Source organism: Pipra filicauda, unplaced genomic scaffold (genome assembly GCF_003945595.2).
Source record: "Pipra filicauda isolate LSUMZ 115617 unplaced genomic scaffold, ASM394559v2 scaffold140_size2443280_pilon, whole genome shotgun sequence".
NCBI lineage: Eukaryota > Metazoa > Chordata > Aves > Passeriformes > Pipridae > Pipra > Pipra filicauda.
In genome coordinates, this window is record NW_024103885.1 from 2,163,843 (window position 1) to 2,191,211 (window position 27,369).

The 27,369-nt window shown below is 37.1% G+C and overlaps 1 protein-coding gene across 2 annotated transcripts in view; it reads right to left on the minus strand.

Annotated features, from left to right (window-relative positions):
* HCN1 (hyperpolarization activated cyclic nucleotide gated potassium channel 1) overlaps window positions 1-27,369 on the minus strand; it is a 202,855-nt gene that overhangs the window by 14,630 nt on the left and 160,856 nt on the right. For both annotated transcript variants that reach the window (XM_039378583.1, XM_039378584.1), the window contains exon 7: window positions 7,957-8,197. In XM_039378583.1, coding sequence (XP_039234517.1) covers window positions 7,957-8,197 — 241 coding nt within the window. The remainder of the gene's footprint in view (window positions 1-7,956; window positions 8,198-27,369) is intronic.

Here is a 27,369-nt window from a genome sequence, read left to right on the forward strand (position 1 = left end):
AAAATAAGTGGCAAAATATAATCTAAAGTGACTCAACATTTCCCATGGTATTATTTTCCACTGCACTGGTCTAAAATACACTGACAGTTACTGTTCCGAAAGGGGGAAAAGCTCCATAAATAATAGGTAGGTCAAAGAAGTTCTGTCTAATTGGCCTTGTACAAGCTGAAGCAAATGCAAGACAGTTTATTAGAATTTCAAGTGCAGAAGGGTAAATGTTAAAACTGCATTAAATAATTTAAGCAAAATAAAATATTTAAAATTGAAAATATTCTATGAACTACATGTTATAAAAAAACAAAACAAAAAACAAAAGATGCTGTAATATGACTCTGGGACATTATCTGGGAAGATGGCAATGAGAATTTGGTTTCTGTATAAATTTGCTAGATGAACAATGACATGAAGCACAGTTAGTGATATGTGCCTTTGAATAAATAAAATAAAACAAAATAAAACATGTATTTTTGTCTTATTCCAATGCAAGAGATAGGCCAATACATTTTCATATTTACAAGCAGTGTCTCTCGTACATACATCATAAAAAGGGTTTTAAAAAAAATCACATACATTTCTTCATGTTCAACATACCTGGAAGTTACTAGAAAACAAATGGTTTTAAGCAGTATGAGTTTTTAGTTAGTCTAAAAACTGATTTATCTACTGACTCCAAGTGGCATAATACCATTGGGATTTTCAATGGGATAAAAAACAATGGATAGAGGGATCTGCAATGGATACCTCACAAATTGGGCAGCATGAATTATTGCACATTTACCTACTGAAATTAGGAAACTCCCTCAACTACTAGTACAATGAAACCTCCATGTGGTCCCTAGACCTAATTAATAAAAATACCTATACTTCCTACTCACTCAGTTTGGATTTCCCTAGCAATATCAGCATTCCTTCAGGTCTCACACAATATCTATTATAAACAGGAAAAAAGGGGTTAAATTTCCTGGAACATACATCTGAGCTACTGAATGAAGGAAAGCCTATGTAAACACAGGTGTGAAAACAGATGGAGAATGGAAAAGATAGCAAGGAGACAAGTCTTATCTTGTGTTCCTGGAGGTTGAGAGGAATTGTGCCAGTGACAACAGCAAGAGCAGGATGGAACCACAGTGAACGCTCAGTCCTCTGAGTTCACCAGCAAGAAAGTAAATGAAGTAACAGCAGAGTCCTGAACGTGTTCCCAGAAACTCTCCTTTGGGTAAGCTGTGCTGAGCCTTATTGGTTGGGTAGTGCTGGATTTATTCCTTTCTTTTTGCCTCTGTAGGCATGTCAGGCCCACTCCATCACACCAGTTCAGCATGAAGGCAGCTCAGCATGTACTTAGCTGAGTCAGGACTGCATGCCCAGAGTGTTTCATCTGACTCCACAGGGCTAGCAGCTGGAGGGGAACAAGACCACCTGAAACCACGCCCACTCATCAAAGTCCTCTGCACTAGTTTGGGACAGCTATAACTTTTATGTTTGCAGCGGTAAACAATCTCAGGGGAGTTTTGTTCTCCAAGTAGGAGACTGCCATCCGTAGCAGAGTATATGGGAACACCAGCAGACTAGGTCTGGGGTGAGGGGTATGCACAGAAATGAAGGGTCACAAGGCATCGGGGAGTAAAAGGGAAGGAGAAATTGCAGGGCCTGATCTTACTGTGATAACTGAAGGAGCCCTAAGAGCCACACATAGAGCCAACTGAGTAAGAAGAAGGAAGTTGTTGGATTTATTTTATTAAAGCAAACTTCTCTTTAATTTATTAAACTCCTGCATGTTTGCAGCATGCAAACCACAGCAAAAATCAGAATTGTCTCACATCAGTGGTATTACATCAGTTTTTATCAATATATATCTGTATAAGGTAAATTAGATAGTATTAGGCTTATTAGATACATTAATAATTCTGCTCTGTAAAGCCCCAGTAAATCATGAACTAATCTCTGTAAGCAAAAGACTCATATTCTTGTGCTTCATCTTGAAAGATGTCAAAATCTTTGCATTTTACCAGTTTTACCAATATCATCTAGTGAATGGCATCCCATCCCATGGCAGGGGGTGGGAACAAGATGATCTTTAAGGTCCCTTCCAACCCAAACCATTCTATGATTCTATAATTCTATGACCACAGCTGAAAAGAGAGGACACAAGCTACTCATCAGATATCTGTGAATTGAAAAGGTTTGGATTGTGAAAAGCAGAAAATAAAAAATAATTCTAACATTCTCATCTCTCTGGAGAACACACTCTTTCCCTGAAATGTGTATCGGAATCTGAGTAAAGTTTCCTGACCAAAGCAGACACAGGAAATATTGCACAGTGGAAGAGCAATCCTGCATTCAAAACCTAAGATCAGTAGCCCCTTTTTTGCTTAATGGAGACATGAAAAATCTGAGGCTGTGGTGCTGTTTAAGAAGATACAACTTATAACAACCAATCTGTATGGCTCCCTGGTCTGACACAATAAATCAATATCAACACTTGTGCTCCCAGAAGCAAGTAAAGAGCACATAGGTAAGAGGGATGTACCATGCCTGAACAGATCCTTTTCTCAATTTTTAAATGTCTTATGATTTGAAATTTCCTTGTCCCAGCTCAGAAATGCTAACTTTTGGATGTCAGGTATACTCCAGAGATGAGTTACCTGAGGGGGCCTTGGCTCTGGGGAGATTTGGGAGTCCCTGGAGAGTTAGGCTCCCCTCCAGAACATGTGGAGGGTTTCACCACCATCCTGCCTTGGATTTGGAAAACATTTGTCAAACTTTTAATATGTAAAATGTTTGGATATTAATAACATTGTATCAGTTAAAAAGCTAGGTAAAAACTTAACAGTAAAAAAACAACACTCAGGTAGTGGGAGAACTGGAGATTAGTGTGAAAGCCAACATTTAAGAAGAACCAAAGCAGTGTCACCAGTATTTGAATGGAGACTGCTGGGAGAGCAAAAGCCTGGAAAACCAAAAGTTGCAGTACAAAAGAGAGGAATATCTGGAGGTTTGAAGACTGAGATGCTGCTGAACATTTAAATTCTCTTGCCTGATCATTGTTTTTAGCTAAAAAAACAGGCTTCCCTACAAATCTAGTCTGATAGGAAACTAGATAAACCTGACAATTGGTTGGTAATTCTTCTCAAAAAGAACATGCCTGAATAACCACCAGTGGAATAGACTAATCAGACTGTACATTTTCTGTTGATTTTTGAAGGACGCGCAGTGATGACTTTAGAGAGAGCCCTCCATAGACCTGGGTTTGATCACCATCTGCCTCTTTCCTCATCTATGCTCGCTGATTTCTCCTTTTGAGAGTTAAGTACAAGACTTTAACCACAGAGATCTTGTGGTTTGTTCATTGGTATTCCTGTGGGAAGAGCATTCTGTCCCTTTATCTTCATGCATGTTCATAAATCTAATCTTCTTGAACTTTGTGTGCAGGAGCATTACTTAGCCCAGCATTGTGTAGGATGCTAATTCTCATCCTAAAAAGATTTTTTTCAGACTGCTGATTGAAGGACATTATCATCCTACCTATCTACTCTAAGTGCTAGTAAGAATTTCAAAGTAATTTCTGGTACTACCCTTTTTCCTAGGCCATATTCCCCCTACCCTCCCCCCAGCTCTCCCTTTGATGGAATACATAAAATTCCATCAATGGAAGGAATTTGTGAGAAATGCTGACCAGCCTACATTCCATCAGATCTGCAGTCAACACATCAAAAAATAATATTCCCTCAATTATTAGATGATAAATATATTCAGAAAAAAACTTTGATTTGAGGTTGACTATGTTCTTTCAAACTTTTCAGTAATGACCACAGAAAAAATGTTTTAAAGAGAGTGCTATAAACTATGTCTTGAACAGGCATGGACCAGTGGAAGGATTGTTTCATAAAGATTCTGGTCAATCCATTTTCATTTGTCTTTTACCAGCATTTGTAGAAAACAGTAACCTTTTACGGCCTTACCTTAGAATCCCTGTCCTCACATGATATGTTTAAATTAGTTTTTATAAAAAGGACAGGAATTAGACAGGGAAGGATACATGAAACTAATTTTCACTATATTGCACAGTTATATAGTCATTTCTACATCAGTGAAATTATGTAAGCCACAGTTACCACTGGAGAATTCCAGGATTTTAATACTTTATAGCTTTTATTGGATTTATTTTTAATTGAGGCATATCTCATTTTTCTGAAATGTCTATGGATTTTTTTATATCTTCCATCATTTTTTTCCCTGTCTTCAAAAATGGCTCCCAGCTCTCTGTTATTAGGAATGGGATTGCTTCCACTTTCAGCTTAGCATAGATGCATCTTTTCTCTTTACAAATACAAGAGAAACTTCTACCACTGACAGAGTTTTCATATTAAGGTTAAACAAGGTTGCCCTCAATGGAAATTATCATAGAATGACAGAATCAGAGAATGGCTTGCGTTGAAAGGGACCTTTAAGATCATCTAGTTCTGCTCCTCTTGTCATAGCCAGGGACACCTTTCACTAGAGCCCCATCCAACCTAACCTTTAACACTTCCAGAGATGGGGCATCCACAACCTCTCTGGGCAACCTGTCCCAGTGCCTCACCACTCTCATACTGAAGTTCTCTCTAACATCTGGTCTAAACCTACTGTCTTTCAGTTTGAATCCATTCCCCCTTGTTCTGTCACTACATGCCTCTGTAAAAAGTACCTCTCCATCTTTCTTGTAGGCTCCCTTCAGGTACTAGAAGACCTCAATTACATCACCCATAATCCTTTTCCAAGCTGAACAAACTCCAGCCTTTCTCATAGGAGAGGTTCTCCAGCCCTCTAATCATCTTGGTGGCCTCCTCTGGACTTGCTCCAAAAGGTCAGTGTCCTTCCTGTGCTGGAGACCCCAGAGCTGGATGCAGAGCTCCAGGTGGAGTATCATCAGAGCAGAGCAGAACAGAGGGGCAGAATCACCTCCTCGACTTGCTGGCCACACTGCTTTGGATGCAGCCTAGGATACAATTGGCTTTCTCAGCTGTAAGCACACATTGCCAGTTCATGTCCAGACTCTCATCCACCAGCAACCCCAAGTACTTCTCTCCAGGGCTGCTCTTGATCTGTTCATCCCCCAGCCTGTGTTAATACCGGAGTTTGCCCTGACCCAGGTGCAGCACGTTGCACTTGGTCTTGTTAAACCTCATGAGATTTCAGGTCCCTCTAGATGGTATCCTGTCCTTCAGGTGCGTCAAGGGCACCACTCAGCATTGTATCATCTGAAAATTTGCTGAGGGTGCACTCGATCCCTTCTTCTATGTCATTAATGAAGATATGAAACAATACTAGTCCTAGTACGGACCCCTGAGGGACACCGCTTGTCACTGATGTCTCTCAGGACTCTGAGCCACTGGCCACTACCTTCTGGATGCGACTGTCCAACCAATTCCATATCCAAGTAATTATGACCTTCTCCTTCTAGCTGCCTCTATAGGCACGTCTAGTAACATGAATGAAGAAGGTCAGTAGAGAATGAATGGATGGTCTGGACTATATTAACACATAGGCCAAAACCATAGGGAAGAGTGTGAGGAGCGATATAGATGTCAACAGAGAGAGGACTCTGTGGTAGGAGTCAGGTTGTGAGTGGTGTCAAGAACTAAGAGATGGAGGAGCTGACAGTGCAGAGGAACACCGTGGGCATGAGATTGATGGGAAGGGGAAGAAAACGCAAGGGACAAGCATGTGTCTGAACAACTTTCAGGAGCTGGAAAAGTGTGGGAAGGTGCTTAAACCTATCCCTTTTGAACAACAAGTAGGAAAACCTGACTGCACATGTGTTTGCAGCTTAATTGAGTTGCAAGCTTGAGGTGAACATTTGAATTCAACACTTCAATTCAGCCTTTCTGGAATGGAGAATAAGAATCAGTAGGCAAGTCAAAAATGTAAGCAATTGTATTTTGAGGATGTTGTGATGGCTGAGTTGTTCCATTTTTTTGTTATCTTGCCATGGTCCTGAGTATCTACCATTTACAATACTGAAAATGCAGTCTTTGTTAAGTACACAGCAGTGGACAATGAGAGCTCCCCCCTTTTTTCTTCTCTGTCTCAGACCATATTTTGTGTTTCTCTTTAATATCTTGATAGTTCAGAATCATTAATGGTATAATCCCAGTAGTAAGTAGTAGGGAGGAAATTGGCAGGTTTCAATCCAACTGAACTGTCTCCTCTCAGTACCAGGTGATTGGATTAGAAATTACTCTTCTTGTGACAAAAGAAATTACTGAACAGATTGTGTATTAATTCTTCACTAGACACTTCTCCAGGCTACAGCAGTAGCTATTACCTTCCATTTGCACCAGCAGCTGTTGGGCTTTGGATGCCTTTGCACCCATTTTTGCAACACCTGTCTCATGACAGCTGCAATTTAGATGAGCAAAAGTGCTTTGGTATGCAGCGTAGTAAGTTCTTGTGGTGTTTGAATATCGCAAGTAGCTTATTTTTTTGCCTGCATTCCTGTTAGAAGGGTAGTGGATGAACAGGATGAGCTAAATAGTTGTTTGAACTGTAACAACAGGCTGACAGTTATGTAAAATACTTTCATGTGCAATCTCCTCTGATCCTCTCTGGTTCAGAGGAGTATTATGGCCAAATTCAGCACGCAGGCTCTTGCAAACTCATTTTCATAAACTAGGGCACTGTTAAGCATAGAGGAGACCAAGACCAAGGTTGCTCTGTTTCTTCATCCCCAGCATTTACCTTTTCTTTCTGCTTTATCTCCTGTCTTCAGAATCTACACTTTAATCCTGTGGGATAAGCACAAGACCTCTTTTACCGAAGTGCTTCTACAAATACTGGTGATACAAATCACCTTGCAGAGGCTACTGCGGAGTGACAAGGTCTGCTGGCCAGATCAGTAGGAGTTGCTTTAGGGTATTATTCTAAAATGGGATTAGTTAAATAACTCTATAACACAATTCAAACGCTGAGCCCAATTCACTTTTCTAAGCTTCCCCCTTCTGTATACCAGCTAAATGGCACTGATTAGGCTTTCAATTGAACATTTTCTGAAAGGCTTTCAGCTCATTTCTGAGATGATTCATGGAATTCAACAGAAAATTGATAAAATGACCAACTTCATGGGCAGCAGTGGTAACACAAATGTTCAATCAGCTTCTGAAAATGAGCTTTGCTGCTGCTTATGGAAGCAGATGCCTATACTATCACACAAAGACAATCTGCAGTCACAAGGAACAACTTTTTTTGTATAGGTCAATTATTAGGTATAAAAAAAGAAATTGCTTTAATCCAAATATAAATATTCAAATCCCTTCATCCAAAAAAAAAAGCTATTTTCATTAGGATTACCAGATTAATTTAATTAGGATTAAAACCCATGCCTTGTTTTTATTAATATACATCTGTTAGAGACCTACCTAGTCAGATAAGGAGTTCAATTTCTCATAATATATACCGGAAGAATAAATGTTGCTTTGTGCTAAAATTCAGTGAAAAAGCACTAATAACAACTTGAAATATTTGTGAATTACAAAAATATCCCATGTAAAATTGCTCTTTTATTCATTGCCTAATTTTGCAAATCTTAACATGATTTTTACCTTTAAATTTATGATTTAAAAAAGCGCTCTTTTTCAAAGATTAATCCTGTCAATTTTACCTTTAAAAAGCTATAAAATTACCATGTTAATGATTATATTTTTATTTAAATATTGTCTGTTAAATAACAGTGCTCTTAATTCAAAATAACTTCAAAATTCTGGAAGGTCATCCTGCATCTTTAATATCTGTCCTCACAACAGTAAGCAGATTCTGAATGACTTATTCGGAAATATTTTGCATACCTTTTAATGCAGTCTGAATTGTCTAGGCAAAAGATGTTTAGTAGACTTATTCTGAAGTCTCTTTTTGTCTGTTATCTGAACATGTTTTATTCTAGTGCATTCAATTCAGTGTTATCATTCATTTTTTTCTACTCACCTCCAAAGTAAGAGCCATCTGTCAGCTTCAGCTCCTTGTTGGATTTGGTGATGACACCAGCAACACCATGTTGAATGAAATACATCTTTTTACCCACAGCCCCTTCTCGGATTATATAATCTCCAGGCTGAAACACCTCAAATCGCAGTTTGCTTAGCATGGCAGTCACAAAATTTGGGTCTGCATTAGCAAAAAGAGGCATTGTAGCAACCAGCTTCCGACAGTTGAAGTTGACAATCTCCTAAATTGGAAGGAAACATCATGATAATAACAGTCAGTAAATATGTACAATATGATGGACATTCAAAAAAAGACTTTCTGCTTTCTTCACAAAGAATTTCTTTATCCTCATATTGGAGATTTCTGTGTCTCTTTTCTGTGCCTATTTTATAAAATATTTCATCTGTTTCTAGTGAAGTGATTGAAACATCAGTGCAGTCTGACTTGCATTTCTGAGGTTGAAGACTGTCTTCTTCTGGTGACTTTTCACATGTTATTTATTATTCCCGTTGGAATTTAAGGGGAAAATATGACAGAAAGATAAAAATTAAACAGGTATTACTCTACCTGACACAAGATTAGTTGTTGCAATAACTATATTAAAGTTATGGATTTATGTAAGCCCTGTGTTTTCAAATTATACACCAGTAATATCTTTCTGTTCTGAACTTATCCAGTGGCAATATAAATGTACATTACAGTTAGCTAGTTGAAATCAACAGGAAAATTTCCTTCCCAGTTTTTAATTCATTTTATAAACACAGAGGCATACATTTCTGTTCTTCAAAGAAATGGTTATATAGTAGACCCCTATATGCAGAAAGCACTACTCTTTTCCTAAGGCCTAAAGGGTTTCTCCTACCAAGAGCATTTATATTTACAGGGCCAACTGTGAGCACATCTACATGAAAATATTAGTACCAAAAGGCTATAAGTGTCCTTACTTTAAATAAAAATAATAATAATAAAAAAGAACAATTTCTGAAATATTTTCAAGTTCATTCTTGGAAACCTTATATTGTGTTAGGAAATTAACATGATCAGTTGCCATTACAGATTTAACAGTGTATTGAAGAGCTGAGACTAATCACTATTACACTTAGAGAGGGGCTTAGGCAGATAACATCTACTGAGGTAGCAAACCCAGCATGACAGGAAGAGCAAGTATAATCATCTGTATATAAATGCACATAAAGCAAATGAAAGAAAAATAAAACCAGCAGTCACCTAACTGCTCTGTAAAACTAAACATGATTTTACTGTCAGTGGAGTACCCCTAGCATTTCTTACACTAAACCAAGTCTTTGAGATTGATGTAAATGAGGCATCCCACCTACAAGTGCTCTCATTCCCTTGACTGAGACCCATTGCACTCCTGCTGGAAGTGGCTTTTTCAATCTCCTATGCGTTTGCTGTCTCATATATCTCATGAGATATATCTCATATATCCCATGCAGACAGCTCTCTGAGCATGAAGCTTGTCTATACTTATCCAGAGATCTTTTCTTCTCCCAGCCCCACAATGTTATATCCTGCTTGCAGACATGGTGGGGAAGGTAATTCCACAGCATAAACAACAGAACCATAGTTGGTTCTTCAAATCAGTCCCCTTGCATCTGGGAAAAATTGGAAATCCCCCCTTTGAAGGGAAGCCATTAGTTAACGAGGCAAATGGATGAAGAGTGAACAGTGAAGAAACAACCACCCTTCCCTGAGATATCACTTCCTTTACAAATAAATCCAGTAGAACTTAAAAAAATAAATTGGAAAAAACGTCTCACCAGAAGCCCAAGAACTAGTCTTCCTTGTAAAAACACATGTTAAATTTGATGCAAGATATCTGCTGTTTGCCTAAATTCAAAAACTATCTCAAGCAACAGCACTACAAGGTGTGAACTACCAGATAGGTGGCATTCAAATCAGTGAATACTGCTGTGTCATTAAGTCAATAGGGGTAATCCCAGGCTACCCCTCTAAGTATACTCTGTATGAGGGAATAAATATCATACTGAGATTCCAACTGGCTGTCTTTTCTAAAGGATGAGGAAAAGCTTGTTTTCCTTCCTGTTTAAACACTACTTTTCTTAGTAAAGCTTCAGGCATCACCTCTTTTCCAAAGGAAAGTCATTCTCTTCTCCCACTGCTAGCAGCACGGTGGCATCACAGGAGGAGCCCCAGACTAAATCCTCAGCTCCCTGTGAGACTTCCTTACTGCAGTCTTGGCTGATGCTGGCAATAACTATTACTTGTCTTGCCTAGCTCAGGGACTTTTCAGCAGGCTTGCTGCTTGTTTTCTGTTTCTGAAAGTGAATAGCTTGTCTTGCATGCCCAGGAGGCAGAGAAAGGAAATTACTAAAGAAAGCAAAAATTGACTGGAAATTATACAGAAGCTGGTGGGGAAGCACGAAAAAAGGTTGGGAGAGTAGAAAGTTCAACTCCAGTCAAATTACAAAGAAAGAGTAAAATAGACCTAGGTGGAGTAGTACTAAGAAAGAGAGAATGGGAAGAAAACAAAAAGAAGGAACACAGAGACCTAGGAAAAATGAAAAAAATAAAAGAAGGCAGGAAGCTTGACTTTAAAAACAGATTGAGAAATGGAAATTGCTTGAAAAAGTGAGAGAACAGGAGAACAAAACCTGGAAAATAAGTGTCTAGAGTGAAAGCTGAGAAGTAGGGCAGATGAAGTAAACAAGAGAGAAACTGGAAAAAACAGAAGTTATCAGTAACATGTCTTTAAGAGTACCATAAGAGAGAGCATGATATAGAGAGAGGGGAGAATTCAGACCTGCATGACTCCTCTGTACAGAGCCAGTCCAGCCCAGCCAGAGGAATTCACCTCATCTTGGGAATCCCAACAAAACACACCCTGGACACAGAATTTTCATTCTTCGAATCTCATGTCCTCTTATTGCTCAGTCTTCTGCCCACCTTTCTCTCTCATTATGAAATCTATATCTGGATATATCCACGTATACACACACATTATCCTGCTCAGCCTGAGTTGCCTAATGAAGGTACCAACATAGCTACAAAACCACCCTGCTGTGGTAATTTCAGCAGTTATATCCTAATAATGCATTCATTTTGTTGATTAGTTTTCTGTGAAAGTTTGTGCTAAAGTGCAAACCTTCCTTATTTAAAACGTTAGAAGGTGGAAAATTACTGAGGGAGAAAGAAATGTGTCATTTTTAGAGTGTTTTGTTTTTCTTTAAAGTGTTCTTTTATTTAAATATGAGATCATTCAGAGCAAGTAAAATACATTTCCCTGAGTCTTAATCACAGGCAGTACTGCAATTTCAGATTCTTGTGTATTACTTTAAATGCCATCTTGGGGAGAAAGAAACAGTAAAGATTATGAAAGTGTTTTATGTAACTCAGAAAGTACCAGGAGAAAAAGTTCTGTGTTTTAAAAGAGAAGTAACAAAAGAACAAACTGACAAATTAAGAGGTGACACTTTGTGCAGAGAAAAATTTTTCACTCATATATTTTTTTTAATTCTTCGGAGATAGATTGGAACCAGACTATGCTGCCCAATATGATATCTTAATGTAATGAAATAATAATGATTTTGTCTCACCTCTACTTGAGGAAAACACCAAATGAAGCCTGAGGAAAGGATGAGGGAAGAAAATACCAAATGAAGCCCAAGGGAAGGACTAAGAGTGCATTATATAGCTGAAAGTGGTTAGAGGGCAAAAATGATTCAGACCTACATGGAACAAGTGTTGAACTAGTCCAAGTGTTGCTCTCCATTACACAAGATTTAAGTCAGAGGTGCAGTGGTCTGCTTTATATAAGAGACTGGTTAGGTAATTACAGTGACTCCTGCTCCTTTGTAGTGTATTGGTTTTATTACTCATCTTGATCTTCCTGGACATTTTTTTAACCTGATGTTAAAGCATCAGATATTATCACTTTGTTCAATATTTCTTGATGACTGCTCTGAAGCATCTCAAGATGTTAGAGAAGTAGTCACAAGGCTGTCCTAGCTGTGATTGGGGTTCTCTGATGGCATCTGTAAATTTTTTAGGACTTTTTTTCCAGAAGATTTTTAACTGGAGGTAGTGCTTTTATTTAGACTGACCAGAAAATGCTGTTGCTATAAAAAAAGGCAAGAAAGATCTGTATGCCTGAAAAGTTCTTTACTTTTTCTCAATAATCCAACTGAGCTAATGAAAGGTACTGTCATCTACAAATTATGTCCTTACGTGTAGGTCAACAAAGTCCATTTTTTTTCCTGAGTGTTCTTTCTTTACACTATGCTTTCGAAGGATGAGAAACTAAATCAGTCTTAATTTCCTGATGATTGAAAGGAAGAAATCACTTTACTGAGAAAGCTATTTTCTTCCTATAAGAACTAACTCACAGATAAAAGATTACTGAACCATCATTAAGAGAGACCTATAGGAAAAAGCATTACATTTAGGGATTTGGGGCTGTGTGAACAGATTAGATATATTTAAACCCAGTTTTGAGGAGTCATATTTTGTATGTGTTCATGATTTCCTGTAATTTTTTAATTCATTGGTCAATTATAGTCAAGTTTGGCAGAAAGGAGGTATCTCACTGGTACTAAGATCTCAAAGGTTTTATTACAGCAGGCAATCAGAAGGACTAGGATTAGTACCCCACTGGGGGAATGACTACATCATTATCTAACAAGTTGTTAAATGCCAGAAAATCTACATGTGGCAACAGGATGCAATATTCTTCATTTCTGGTGCACCTGAGATTGTTCAAATTGCTTGGACACATTCTGTTTAATCATCTCTACAGAGTTTATGACATAAAACCAAATTTTTCTCAGAGGCCTTTCATGTAAATAATAATGACTATGTACATTTTTTCTGAGTGGGATTGACATGATTTTCCATTTTTCAACGACACTAATCAATTTCAATATAGAGATTCTGCTTAAATTTTACTAACAAACATGGAAACTCTTGGACACTATTATTTACATCTAGAGTTGTGTCTAGAAACAGTATTCTTTTTTCTTCATGACTTGACATTTTGTCATTCTGTTAACATAGCTGGATATTTTATGTGTGTGTTTTAGAAAACCTCCCTGTCTAGCCCCTTTGGTTATAGATTTTAAAGCCCAAGAATGCTCTGCTCTGATGTGGTCTGCATATCTGACCTACAGACAAAGCACAAAACCTGAAAAAAACTCTGAGGCAAAGACAGTTCACAGGATCTCAATTGCCTTGAAATCCAGTGGTCAGCCTGTCTATTTACATTTTCAAAACCCTTCAGTCCCCAAGACCTCCAGTATACCTGCATACAGGTTATCCAAATGCAGAAAATTTGCCAGACAGCTGTGAGAGAATCTTAGGCAGCCAAAATGAAGAATGAATAAATAGGTTTTCCAGCCAAACAGTGAATTGAATGAGATTCCTTGCTTGGATTCTACCAGGACTGACAGGACTGAGTCAAAGAAGGTTTTTTTTCTCTCTATCTCTGTTCAATTCAGATTAAGACAAGTCAACCCTAAAGAGAGCATATGGTAGCTAGTATTGCTGTCTCCTGAGAGAAAGCAATCTTTTTTATGCATTTGCAATCAGAAGAGATATAGATTTGAGCAATTATATTTTCTTGGCTTTGTTGATTAAATGTTGGCCTTCTGCATACTTTTCTGTCATTCCTTTCTTGACTAGAATTTTCGATTCAACTCCTTATATGTATTTTTTATGCTTCAGTATTATTATTGCATTAAATTCAAATGCAGACAGAATAATCCTTTTGAGACATTTTGGTTCAACCAAATCTCCAATAAAGTCAGTCTGATGAAGGATATCCATCTTTTTCCCAGCTTGTTAATTGATTTAATGGAGCTTAAGAAAGAGCAGTTCTATGCATCTCAAGCTTGTCTTTAGATCGTCCATTATATTTAGAAGATTAAAAAAGAGTAAAAGAATGAATAAAGACACTATCTATGGACTCTTTCATTCACACAACTGTCTATCCATTCTTTAACTATTTTAAAAAGGAATTTAGCTTTCATCTTATTCAATGTTCTGACATGTTCTATGCTGTTTAAATTTAGTTTCCACCTGTGAAAAAGATGACAGGCTTTAAAACATGAGCAGCAATACAGGCAATGTTTCAAGGCAGTCTGTAACAGAGAGATAGCCAGTCTAATTTCCAAACACCGAGAAGTCCTGATAATTCAGATAAGTATTTAAAGTTTGGGCCAACTGACCAATCTCTACCTCCTGAAGGTTTTACTTCTGAACTGTTCTGCTGAACAAATTTCCTGAATGCTCTTAGTAAAAAACACCCAACGTTCATTACAGGAGGTGGCATTGAATTAGTGCTGTATCATAACAGCAGTTGCTGTAGAGAATGTTCCATTTTATTAACTGAATAAAGAAGCTGCAATTTGCAAAAGTATTTAACAATCACTGTTTCAGTTTTCTGCACTTGAGTAACCAAGTAACTTCATTCTTATTTGTGTGTGTACATTGGAGTGTTATACTCGCTAATACTATATAGTATTTCGTAAATAATATCTTGGGCAGGGGGCAATTAAAACTGAAACCTTCTTTTAGTAGGTATTTTAAAAATTGAAGATTCTCCGTTGTACCAATGAGACTACAGATGTAAACATATGTATTTTCAAACTGTGGCAGAAAGTGAATCCTAAGAGACATGAAGTTAAAAAAATCCTATTGGTACCATGTCCTATTGGTATCCATATCAGAATTTTTGTCAGTACATGGATAAGTGGAATGAGTTAGACATCATATTTGCTGTACAATGAATGATGCACACTTCATGTTTTTTTAAAACAGCAATTAAGAAATAGGATAAAGTTTTGCTAACAATCACAAAACTTTGTCTAGCCTGCTTGCTCACAGGTTAATATCTACTGTAGCACTGCTTTTCCACTGTCTTTGGAGTTTCCAGTGACCACTTCTAGCTGGTTCTGGAAACCATTTTCATTATTGTGCATTTGTACTGAAACTCAAGTGGTAAAACTTGCCAACACCAATGAATCTGTGGCTGATCTTGTATGTAATCTGTGTGGCAGCTACATCCTTCCCAAAAAACAGCTCAATTGCTACTTATAAGTTTGCTGAATGAAGAGTACCTCTTATATTTACCAAAGTGAGTGAGATTTCACCTGATTGCCAGCAAAAAAGGGATTTTGTTTTAGAATAGTACTGGAAAGAGTGCTGCTGTTCTCAGGACAGTGCTTGATTCACCTGATACCAAGAAAGAATAATTATGCATGAGAGTAAGAAAAAGAGGAGGAGACAGTGCAGTTTCACAAAGGCAGTCCAAGTCACATTTGTGTGAATTATCAGGTAAAATATATTCACTGGTGTGCTTTGTTGTGTAAAATTTGTCTGTCAGAATTCAGAACAGTATGAAAAGCCTGAACAGTTTCTCTTGCTGAGGAAAGGGAAAGCCATGAAGAGATTAACTTGTGGATGAAAACAGGGAGAAAAAAACCCCTATGTTTGAAGCTATCATGGGACTGACTGGGGCTAAAACAAAGTACTGAAACAAAGAACTAGTTGGCAGGAAAATGTAAACATACCTTGAAAGAAATTGAAAGCTATGGCTTGGATCTAAATTTTTGCGTTGACTTATTTCTGATTTTCACTTTTTTGATCAAGATCAGAAGATGAAGCTGGGAATTCTTCCATGGAGAGTTTATTGTGTGCTCTGCAACAGGCAAAGAATTCCTTCTGCTGTTCCATCTTTCCCTCTTTGTCTCCTGCTCCTCTCTTTAGTGCCCTGAGTACTGCAACCCAAATGGCCAAAATAACTGAGACAAGAAGGAAGTTCTCAAGAGAATGTGCTTTATCTACACACAATGTGTGTCGTTTAGCTGACACAGTAGCAACAACAACCAAGAAAACAGTCATTGAAAAGCCAGTGGTAATTTGTTCACTGAGTTATTTTACAGCTCTCAAAGAGCTCTGGATGAGAAATACTGTTATCTTGTTAATTGCTAGGTTAACACTTACTCTCCTTATTATGAATTAAAAGTCCATTGGTTCAAAGGCTCTCTCTATAAATTTATTAAGTGGCTTAAATTAAGTCTTAGTGATTATACTGGATAAATCCCAGTTAGCTGAGCTTGAAATGTCCACATTTAAATTATATTTAGTGTTTTTAAGCGCATTTCAGTTTGCATCTAATTTGATTTATAATTATTCAGTGAAGGCCTACTCTATGTTATATGGGAGAAACATCAAATTCCTAACTTTACCTAACACAAAATTTAAACATTCTTACACTATGTATATGCCACATCTTAAAGTGGTGAAAAAGAGCTTTTGTAAACAATGTCATTTATTTAGATTTCTTAGACAAATGTGTGACAGGATCCTAAATGCCAGTGTGTGTACGTGCTAGAATATTTATAATGGCAGCTATAGATGAACACATCTATATATAACAGAAGGCTGTAAAAAGAAAGATAAGGAGGATTCAGAATCCCTTTCTAATTCTGAATCAGCCTTTGTCACTGCTTTGCAATGGGAACTGGGACAAGCCAATTGTATGATCACTTGAATTTGCTTTCTACAGGAAACTACTGACAAGGGTGCTGGGGTGGGATCATGTGCAAAGGCTCAGTGATGTTACGTTGTGAGTGGCAACTTGCATCACAGGTGTAAGGAGCTCATGACCCACATTCTGGCCACTGCACCAGAGCCCAAGCATGCAGAAGTAGAAAAATACTGAAAGTGCTGATTTTAGAGCCCTGTTTTACAGTGAAACATGGGGATGATGCTCAGTTCTAAGGGTGAGACTTGGAGAGCTAGCTCCAGAAAAGATATCATCAGTTCATAAAAATGGAGATGAAGTTTCTGGGAATAACTTAGTAGAGTGTCAGCCAGACAGCCCTCAAGACAGAATTTGCTTGAGAGTACCACTTTGGCTAATATTGGTAGCTGCAGGGGAAAGAAATGAATAAATGGCAAAGGAGGTTGTAAAGAGTGGAAGAAATTCTGAGGAGTGCAAATGGTGACAGCAAAAACAGCCTCAGTAGCAGATCATGTGGAGGAAAGAGAAGGCAAACTGGCAGGAGTAGACTAGTCAATGTGAATTAGTTGTAACAGCTAGAATAAAAGCGATGCATGAGATCTTAAGTATCCAGTAGGCAGACACACTAAATAATGGCATGGTACCAGAGTAACGAAAAAAAAAGTCATATTACAACTAGAAGCCAAATCCTGGTCAAGATTTGACAGATCAAGGATGCACAGGACATCCTCAGCATTTCTACGTCCTGAAAAGCTTTGTTCTATGGAGCATGGAGAGGAAGCAGCTATATAAATAATAAATGAGAAATCAGGGGAGATACCTATAGCCTATACAGTTGCTCTGTTTGCTCTCTGAATGCAATCACTGAGGCCTTAAATAGTTGTGCTTGTGCTTTCCCTCCAGGAGTAGACATGCACTAAAAGCAAGGGGGCCTGATAACAGCAGAGCATTCCGGAACTGCCATTAGCATCCATGCATAAGACAGGATGCAGGTGCATAGGAAGTTCCAGGTTCTTTACAACACTAAAATAATCTTTTTCAGTTCAATTTCAGTTCATCTGCTTGCCCAGAGTTTTAAATTTATTTTACTATTAATAGTGTTTAAGTATAATTACATTACTCACAGTGAATTAAACACATAAGAAATATGTTCCTATAATTTATTCAGAAAGATTTCCAAATGATCTTAAGACTATGTCTTCATCTCTACCTTTATGAATAAATTTATCTTACATATTGAATTCATATCATAGGAGAGCCCTTATACCCCTTGCAACTACAGTTAATTTTAAGATAATATATTATAAATATAGACTGGGTGGCATAGGAAGTATGTGTTGAGACATATGGCAACAGCAGTAACAGAAAAACCATGCTGAAGTACCTAATGCAATATATGTACTTACTATGATGTGAAGATATCAACAAAGTATTATATAATATTCTTCTCAAATATACATCTTGCACACGTTTGTGTGTATGTGCCAGCAAGTCAGGGTGTGTGTATGTATACATATACATATGCATATATATGCTCTCCACATGTATATATACACATATATATCTCTACAGATGTATTTACATGTGTACAAAATGTATGTATTTGTACATTTAATGAAAAAAATTAAAGTTTAACTAATTAATGGGTCCCATTAGATCTGTGTTGCAAATTAGTTTTAATTATATATTTAGAGATTAATGTAAGTCATATAAGAGTGTGTGCTTGTATAACTGAAGTATAATCTATAAGCAAAGAGGTGAGAGGAAAGAAGATTCTGCTCTGAGTCCCAATTATGTTCTTTGGAAATGAAATGTCCTGATGTTCTATATTCTGCAAGGACACATGATCTGTATCTATTTTCAGTGAACATCTTCTCACATGGTAGCCTAAAAATAGGCCAGCCATGAACTTTAAATAATGGCTCAGGAAGGGTATTAACCTCTTTCTCACATTCTAAGTTTGTTGCTTTGCTGTAAGTATCAATATTATGAAGAACGTATCTGGTGTTAGAGAATGACAAAGCAAGCTACATACACCTCCCTTTCTGTTTCTCTACAGATATCATTGCCTCTTAATTCCCTTCAAGGTCTGTTATATATATTAAGCTGTCCACACACAATAATGACAGCATTTCTTTTCCTCTGTTTTCTGCCAGATGTTAAAAAGAACGAACTATTTAATTTCCAACACGGCAGGGATGGGAGACTTTCTACTCTTGGTGAAATATGATGATTATGAAAACTTATTTTTCATAAATACACAAGTGTTTATACAATGTGTGGCAATAGACCCCCAGAAGAACCTGAGAGATTAAAATTCTCTTCAGGAAACTCCTTGTCAGTCATTGCTCTACTACTACCAAGGATGGCTTATGTTCCAGTGCTACCACTGACCAAGGAATGCGTGAAGGTATCAGGAAAGAGGCAGAGACAACAGATAAAAACATTGCCTTGAACTCAGTCTAGAAGTTACCAGGAAGTCTGTACCTGTAAACACAATGTCAGAATCCACATTTTGCACCAGCTTTTAACTTCAGTCATCTCTGAGACTCTCATTAATCACTAAAAATATCATATACTAAGTTCCTTCAGTGTTAGACACTTATCTTTAAATTCAACAAGTGTAATTCAACACCTTGTGCATCAATATCGACGCTAAATTTATCTGTCCATTTATAAATAATTTCAAAAATTTCAATTCCCATTTCCATTTAATCTGTTATATAAAAATTCTTCATCAAAAGAGATTACACTTCCAAAAGATTATTTTGCAGCTGTAGAGGAGACTCCTGATTTTTCAGGTAGTAAAAAAATTCAGTATTTCAACTTTGACTTATCTACAAGACAATTTATGGAGAAAAGATTTTACGTATTTGCCTTTTGCATTTTCTAAATAACAGCAACAGTACAAAATTACAGATTAGACACAACTTTGTTAGTTTCAAAATAATGTACAATTTTTTTTTTTGTTATAGTAGCATTAGGATAAAAGGAAAACAATCATCTAGCATTGCCTTGAAGTGCAGAATTTAACTTTGATATCTCTCACAGCTTTAACTAGATTTACCTTCTTAAATCATCAGTGTACTAACTGGAATTTAAGTTCATAAGTGCGTACTCAGAACAGATTTCATGCTCAGTTGTTTTTTGCATGCTCATGAAAGACAACTCCAGATTTATGCATGGGAAGTGCTGGGTACCCTTCTGTATGCTGTTACTACCATATTCATAATGTGCAACTGAGTGCATAAAAATAGGCACATGCATTTGTTTTTGCATGAAACAGTTCATGGCATATTTATCTCCTCTTGCTGGTGGCAAATCACGATGTTTATTTCTAGTGACTTTCATGGACAATGGCATCTTTGAAGGGTGCCCATTCAACCCAGAAACTTTATTACATGGCCCCATAGCATTTTTACTGGTTCCAAATAAATATGCCTCAAAAGACTTTAATTTGCTTCTGGATCCAGAATTTAAATTCTACAATGAAAACTTATGGAAAAGATGTTCACTCTCACCACCTGCAAGGATGAGATTTACAGGGAAGGCATGTGGGCATGTCTACACTTTTCATCTCCATCTTGTCTGAAGTATGCTTTCTACTGGAGTCAGGGCTGCATCCTGCCCTCTTCTTTTCTCCTTTTCCTTCCCATGCTTCCCTTATGCAAGTGCCATGGCATGAGAAGAAAATGGAAAACCCTGGTAGGTACCGGAGTGCCAGATCCCACATCTCCTAATCTTGAATTAAAAGAGATAATGTAATTTTCAGCTCTGCACTAAGAATTTTAATTTACTTATTTTTCATTTTTTTTCAATTATTCTCTCACAGGTTCAAAGGAATGTATGTTAACTTCTGCTGTTTTAATGTAATGGATTTATAGTCACAATTCGGGGATTAGGGTAAAATATCACTCATTTTTAGCAAAATAAAACTCTCCATATCCAACCAAAAAGAGCACCTGTCAAGCTAAAGCAAGCATAGTAGTAGAAGAATGTGTTTACATAAGAAGAACTAACTCAGAAGTTATTTGAAGTATAGGTTATTATTTTGAACCTCCTAAACATGGAGCAATGCTATCTATAATTGCAATAGCATATTCAAACCTAATAGAAATGAACATGTTGTGAGAAGCACTAATACACAGTAACCTTTCCTGGCTTTCACCAGAAACCACATAGAGAATAAAAAAAAGTGCTTGCCTCTTTCCATCCACTGCCCTGAGCACTACCTGGTTATCAAGTATCTGAACAATTCTTCAGTCCATTAAAAACTGAGATACAAAAGATGCTTGGAAGCATGATCCTTTCTTTGTATGAAAGACAACTAGTGCACTAAGATTTGGGCATTTGATTTGTTTTAGTATATTTGAAGTGCTCATGAAAGAACTGTCATGTCTGAAATATTTATTAAACAATTACAACAAAGGAATCTTGTAGGTGCAGTAACATGCCTGTTCATAACTACTGAGCAGCGCTGGTGTATTATTATCTGTATTATTGGAAACAGTTAGATGTGGGACTTGTCAAAGCATGTCTCATCTCAGGATGGATTTGCTAATAAAGCATGTCAAACACAGAAGGGACTGTCATCAAAGTTTCTTGAATATGCACAACAGCAATGAAAGTAGTTGACAATTCAGCTGCAGCATATACACTGGTGTATGTGCATACAGCAAGGAGCAAACACACTCCCCATAGCTCAGGAAATCAAACTACATTTTGTTAGGTCCCTGGGAAACAGGTTTGAGAGTGTACACTGCTTGTTACCACATCACGCCTGCTGGGGAAAATCATCTTAAAACATTAATCCAATCCAGTGGTGATTGTCTGCCCATTTCCACATTAAAATGACCCTTTGTTACTATTTTTAGTTTTAAAAACTTTGTTGTAGTTCTTTGTAAGAGGTGGTCAGGGTTTTGCCTAAGCTTTGTATACCTGGACTACAATTTAGGCATAATTCACACAGATATTTGAAAAATACATATTTTTTTTTTAGCATTTGTGAAGTAAATAATGCTGTGGTATATCAGCATTTATTCTGAAAGACTGACATGCTGCATAAGTCATTCATGATTCAGTACTCCAGAGTATGAACCAAAGCTGTATTTTGTGTCTCTCTGGAAAAAAAAAAAAACAACCAAGAAACTTTAATCGACTGGATAAAGAGGTATTCACGCTCCATATATACATATAAGGAGATACTTAAATGAATTCCAATGTGACTACATCTGTACTTCTGATGCACTTTTCCTAATTCCCCTCTTTAAGCTTCATACCAAGTATCACTGCATATTAAATGAAGAAAAGTGGATTGTAATTAAATAATTATCTTTCTGTCTTTTATGAGATAAATTTAGGGACATAAGTTGTTACGGAACCAAAATACTTGGAATCTCCAAATTTTAATATTGCTTCTGATGCTTCATTGTTTTTTAGTAAAATAATTTGATTTTCTACCATTATTTTAATGTTTGAAAGTCTGTAGCCCAAAATCATCATGACTTGCTATTAAATAGGATCAAACATTCCATAGTCTAATTACACCATATTTTTGCCTCATACTATTATTTTGGAGATGCTTCATCTTTTGAGCACAGGATTATAATTTAGTCAAAATGAAAGAATATATTGTTTCATGATTTCTAAAGATAAATACTGAATAAAAGGAATGATATTAAAAAAGGAGGTATGTTTTAATGGGAAAAAGGAGAAGGTCTAAAACTAGGGAAAAATACCAGGGTTACCACACTGATAATTTTAGAATTGATTTTGAAAAGACAAAATAATTTCTCTACAAAAATACTTTGTCTACATGTACAAACTGATTTGATTTATGTCCCATTTTCATTTAGATACAATATAAATTATAAATCATGGAAGCTTTCCATTAGTTGGTTGTGGGAGTACTTTTCTTACAAGAACTGTCACAAAATGCTGTTCCTGATGCAACACTTAGACACTGAGCAAAGTGTTTTTTCAGAATCTCATACCTGACTCATTAGGCTGTAATAGGTACCACAATGTACTTATATTCACTATCCCTATAGAAAAAACAAAGGCCAAGAACTTCACACAGTTCTGCTCAGTTCCAGAAACAGCACCATGTAAAGATGAAGTAGCTTATTAAAAAGAAACTACAAGAAGCTTCTTCTGGCCTTGTGTGGAGAAATATTAAGTGACACACCTATTTAAACACAAAAAATAATGTATCAATTACCTCTTAGAGTTAGTTCTTACATTAAAATAAAATAAAACTTGATGGCTGGCAGTGATTAAAAAGCAAATTAATGTTAGGAATTAGTAGGAAATGAATTATTTGTATTATTGTAGCATCAGTATGCTAGCTGCAGACCTGGTGCTATCAGCTCTAAAAGGCTATAGTGGAGCCAGGAAAAAAAAACTGAGAATGGCAAGAAGGATGATCATAAGGGTAAGCTAGCTTCATGCAGGAAAGAATTAAATAAAGTATATCTCTTTACCACCAAAAAATCACAGTTAAGGATGTTATCATTAAGTCTATAAAATCATAACTGTCATGCAAATAATGGGTAGGAATTGACTGTACTATTACTTTTGCTACAAGAATTAATGGCCATCAGAACCATAAAACAGTCAGAGCCATGTTCAATCCCAAAAGAAAGAAGTGATTTCTCATGCAGTAAGATACAGGTCTGTGCTCCTTGACAAAGGATGGTGTGGTTGCAGAGAGTGTGTAGATTCAAGAATGCAAATAAGTAATTGCAAGAGATGTGTCTTAAGGATTACCCTGTAATCAAATCACATCAGTCTCAAAGTATCCCTTAACCTGAAAATACTGTGAGTCTAGGAGAGTCATTAACAGATACCCTGTTTTTCTGTGGACCTCCATTTACAGCCACTGCTGGTGAGGCTGGTGGCTTAGACAAATATCAGAGCTGAGCCACTTTGAAATTTCTAACAAGATGAAACTGGTTATGTATATGTATTTAAACTTTTATACTTCAGGTTTTCTTTTGGAATATATTTCTCTTATCTATATGGAGTTTTTGTTGAGTTTGGTTTTTTTTTCTTTCTGTGTTGTCTGTACAATCTCCATTTCATGTCATGACAGTTACAAAGACCCCTTTTAGGACTAAGGCCTTCTGAGGCCAAATGATGTTCAAGCATGTAGGTGGTAAGAATTCAGAGTTAAAAAATGTGATCTTTAGTACCTCTGTCTGCTGAAGAATCAGAGATGGTATTTATATAAGGGAAACATGCTAATTGTTACCAATTTCTAATCACTACATCAATAAATGAGGGAAAGACAGAGTTAATTGCAAAGGCTATTAAGGACAGAATTTATTGTAAATGCTATTAAAGACAATTTATTTCACATGTCAACAATTTATTTCATGCTGTTTGAAGATGTAGCCTTTTTCCTAAGCTAGTCAGCTAGGTTTTCTTTATCATGAGAGCATATGTGTGGGGGTGGTATGTGCAGAGAGAACCTGATGATTATCTCAGACTTGTTGCAGAACTTGCATGGAGCTACAGATAGGTTTGATGAATCCAACCCTGCATGGCCTGGAAGAAGCAATTTAAAATCTTTCATCTCTACCAAAATTGTAACTGCCAGGAGTTTCCTGATTATTTTATTCTTGAGAAGACTGGACAGTTATTTGGATGTCTAACTGTGGAAAAGGGGATATGTTTTTCAGTTAGAGTGAAATTTCTGGATTTAATACAAATAAACCTTTATCCTTTACTTTTGTCAGAGAGCATGTGTCCTTATGAGCAGGTAGTAGCACATCAAATGTTCCGGTGCATGGTTAATTCAGTTTGAGTGTATAGAGCTGAAAATATCCAATTAACTACATTACCAATGGACTAATATACCCAAATTGTGCAATTAACTAAACTGGGGAGAATATAGAATTTTTCAGTCTCATAAATGTCTACCTTAGTTTTCAATCATTGAACACAATCTGTTTGTTAATACAAGATTATGCTTAAATGATACAGGTCAGCCACTAGTTGCTATACGCAGCTTTGAAGCACTTAGAGTATTGTAAAATTTAAAGATATTCGGGATTCTTTTTTTCCTTCTTTTATGAAGACCTAGTTAGTTCCCCACAATAAACATGATTCTGTTTTTATCATCCAACAATGTTAGGCACTCACACCTTTGTATCAAATATTCATCAAATCTTTTTCTCAGATTTTCATTATTTTAATCTACTATGAATGTTCCATACAGTTATCTTTCCTCTTTTGTCAAAAAAGTCTTAACCTCTACTATCAAAGGAGATGACTGTCTTGCTCTGCTCTGCTCTGCGCTGGTGCAGCCTCACCTTGAATAGTGTGTGGAGTTTTGGGTACTGCAATATAAGAAAGACATTAAGCTATCACAGAGTGTCCAAAGAAGGGCAACGAAGATGGTGAAGGGCCTTGAGGGGAAGCCATATAAGGAGCAGCTGAGGTCACTTGGTCTGTTCACCCTGGAGAAGAGGAGGCTGAGGGGAAACCTCATTGCAGTCACAACTTCCTCCTGCGAGGAAGAGGAGGGGTAGGCACTGATCTCTTCTCTGTGGTGATCAGTGACAGAACCCAAGGGAATCGTGTCAGGGAGGTTTAGGTTGGATATTGGAAAAAGGTTCTTCAACCCAGAGGGTGGTTGGGTGCTGGAACAGGCTCCCCAGGGAAGTGGTTACAGCACCAAGCCTGACAGAGGTCAAGAAGCGTTTAGACAATGATCTCAGGCTCTCATGGTGTGATGCTTGGGGATGGTCCTGTGCAGGGCTAGCAGTTAGACTTGATGATACTGATGGGTACCTTCCAACTCGACATCATCTATGATTCTATGATTCTGTGATTTAATAAGCATATACAGCTTTATTACTAGTATTTATAATGTAAGAACTATTTTTACACCAGATTTTTACTGCTAATTCTATGTACTTTAGCTATTTTTAATGGTTGAATGATAACATTTATATCATGCATAATTACTTTTCTGCTAAAAAAGAGCCAAAATTTTAAAACGTGGACCAAAAAAAAAGGTCATCACTCCTAAAGAGAGCCTAGCTGTGGAAAATTTCAGCCCATACAGTAAATTTCAATGGCTGAGAGCGAGGAGTAGTGAAAACAGGGCAACTATTTTAATAACATTTTGTGATGCTATAATTATGCAGCAATTGTATGGTTTCTTTTGTTCTGCTTACTCTAAGCGAGAAAATAATAGTTTCAGATGAATGTCTTTGTCAGAGGCTACTTTCATCAAGATAATTACATCCTGCGGAGACTAAATTTTTACCCTATGCTAAATTCCAAGTATAATCAAATGTAGTATTAATTACAAACTTAAGAAATGCAGTAAATATTTATTCTTCAATGATGCAGCTAGGTTATCTGTGCTATCACCTATTAGAGCCTTGTGCAGTTGTTGGCATGTAAGATAGTAAATCCCATCCCATATATGAAAGCCTCTAAAAGGCTCTAATTTATTATCCATTAGTAACATCAAAAAGCCACTACCTGCACGACTGAACTGCACACGCTGAAGTGGTAGCTAAATTTGAAACTGCTAACTAAGCAAACACTCAAGGGGTGTTTTCAGGGCACAGTGAATGAGCTGCCACCATAATTTGGACAGATTCATTGAGAAACCCGTTCTGGCACTGCCAGTGTCCAGTTCTTATTTTTCTCTTTCTTTTTTTTTTTTTGACCTTTCTCTGGAACACTACTATGTTGTCATCAGCAACCTGATCGTAGCTGAGTAAAAAATTTTTTGTCCTATAATACAGAGAACAAAGAAGACATGCTAAGTACAACATGACCATAGCAAAATCAGATGTCATTCCCTCCACGAAATCCTATTCTTCCTCCATGTCTTTAGGGGCTCATTCATTTTTGAAATTTTCCATGCTTGATCTCTCTCCAGAAGTGGTTTTTGTTTTTTATGGTTGACCAGATTTGCCTTGCTGCTTTTAAGGTATAAGAAAAAAGGGTGGGAAGGTAACAAGGCTAGGGAAGGGAGGGAGGAAGGGAGGAAACAAAGAGGGAGGCAGGAAAAGAGGAACACACAGGTAATTAGAGTGCAACAACTGCAAATTGCTGTTAGTAAAATAATATTTTGCAATGGAAGAGTGTTCGACTTCACTTATGGAGAAATGCTTTCCTTAAAAGCGTAAATGGATGAAACTGTTTCTGATGTCAGTGACTGATATGTCCGTACATGCTTCTGTTCTCTTAACAAAACACAAGCTCCATACTGGCCAAGATTCATGTTTCGACTGTCACGTAGTCTGGCGATAATTCCCTAGATTTTTCCTGTTTCTTTTCTTTTTTCCCTGTTCATGCTCTCTATTCTCTGAGCTTTTCAACTTGCTTCTTCTCCTGTTTGCTTTTTTTCCCCCTCATTTCAGTGGAAGATATCAGCCAACATCCTTGAGGAGATCAGACATGAGCTGCACCCAACAGAAGAGAGTCTGATTTATAGTCCCATGAAGCAGCTACTTCTGCTACAAGATGAATGCTGCCTTTGTCCCACACAAGCAACTTGCAAAGAAAATTCCAACTGCTTCCACATATCACATCACATAAGATAGCATAGCATAACCCCTAAAACTGGAATACAGACTACAGGTTTAACAAAAGAGATTTTTTAATGGCTTGTATATCATATTCCAGCTTTGTAATCTCAAGTAAAGAACATCTTTACCAAGGATGCTACTTCACAGAGAAGTTCTCTCTGTGGTGGCTTTCAGCAGTTTTATCTGTACAGGTGGGTGGTTAGCAAGTAGGGAAAGCAAAAAAAATTTTCACCCAGGACCATTCTAGTCCAGCTCAACTCCGTTGCAAAAAGTGTCAGAAAAACATGAGTTTCTGACAACACTTAAGGATGGAATTTTACTTTTTGACATCCTTGTGTGACAGTGACTCTGACA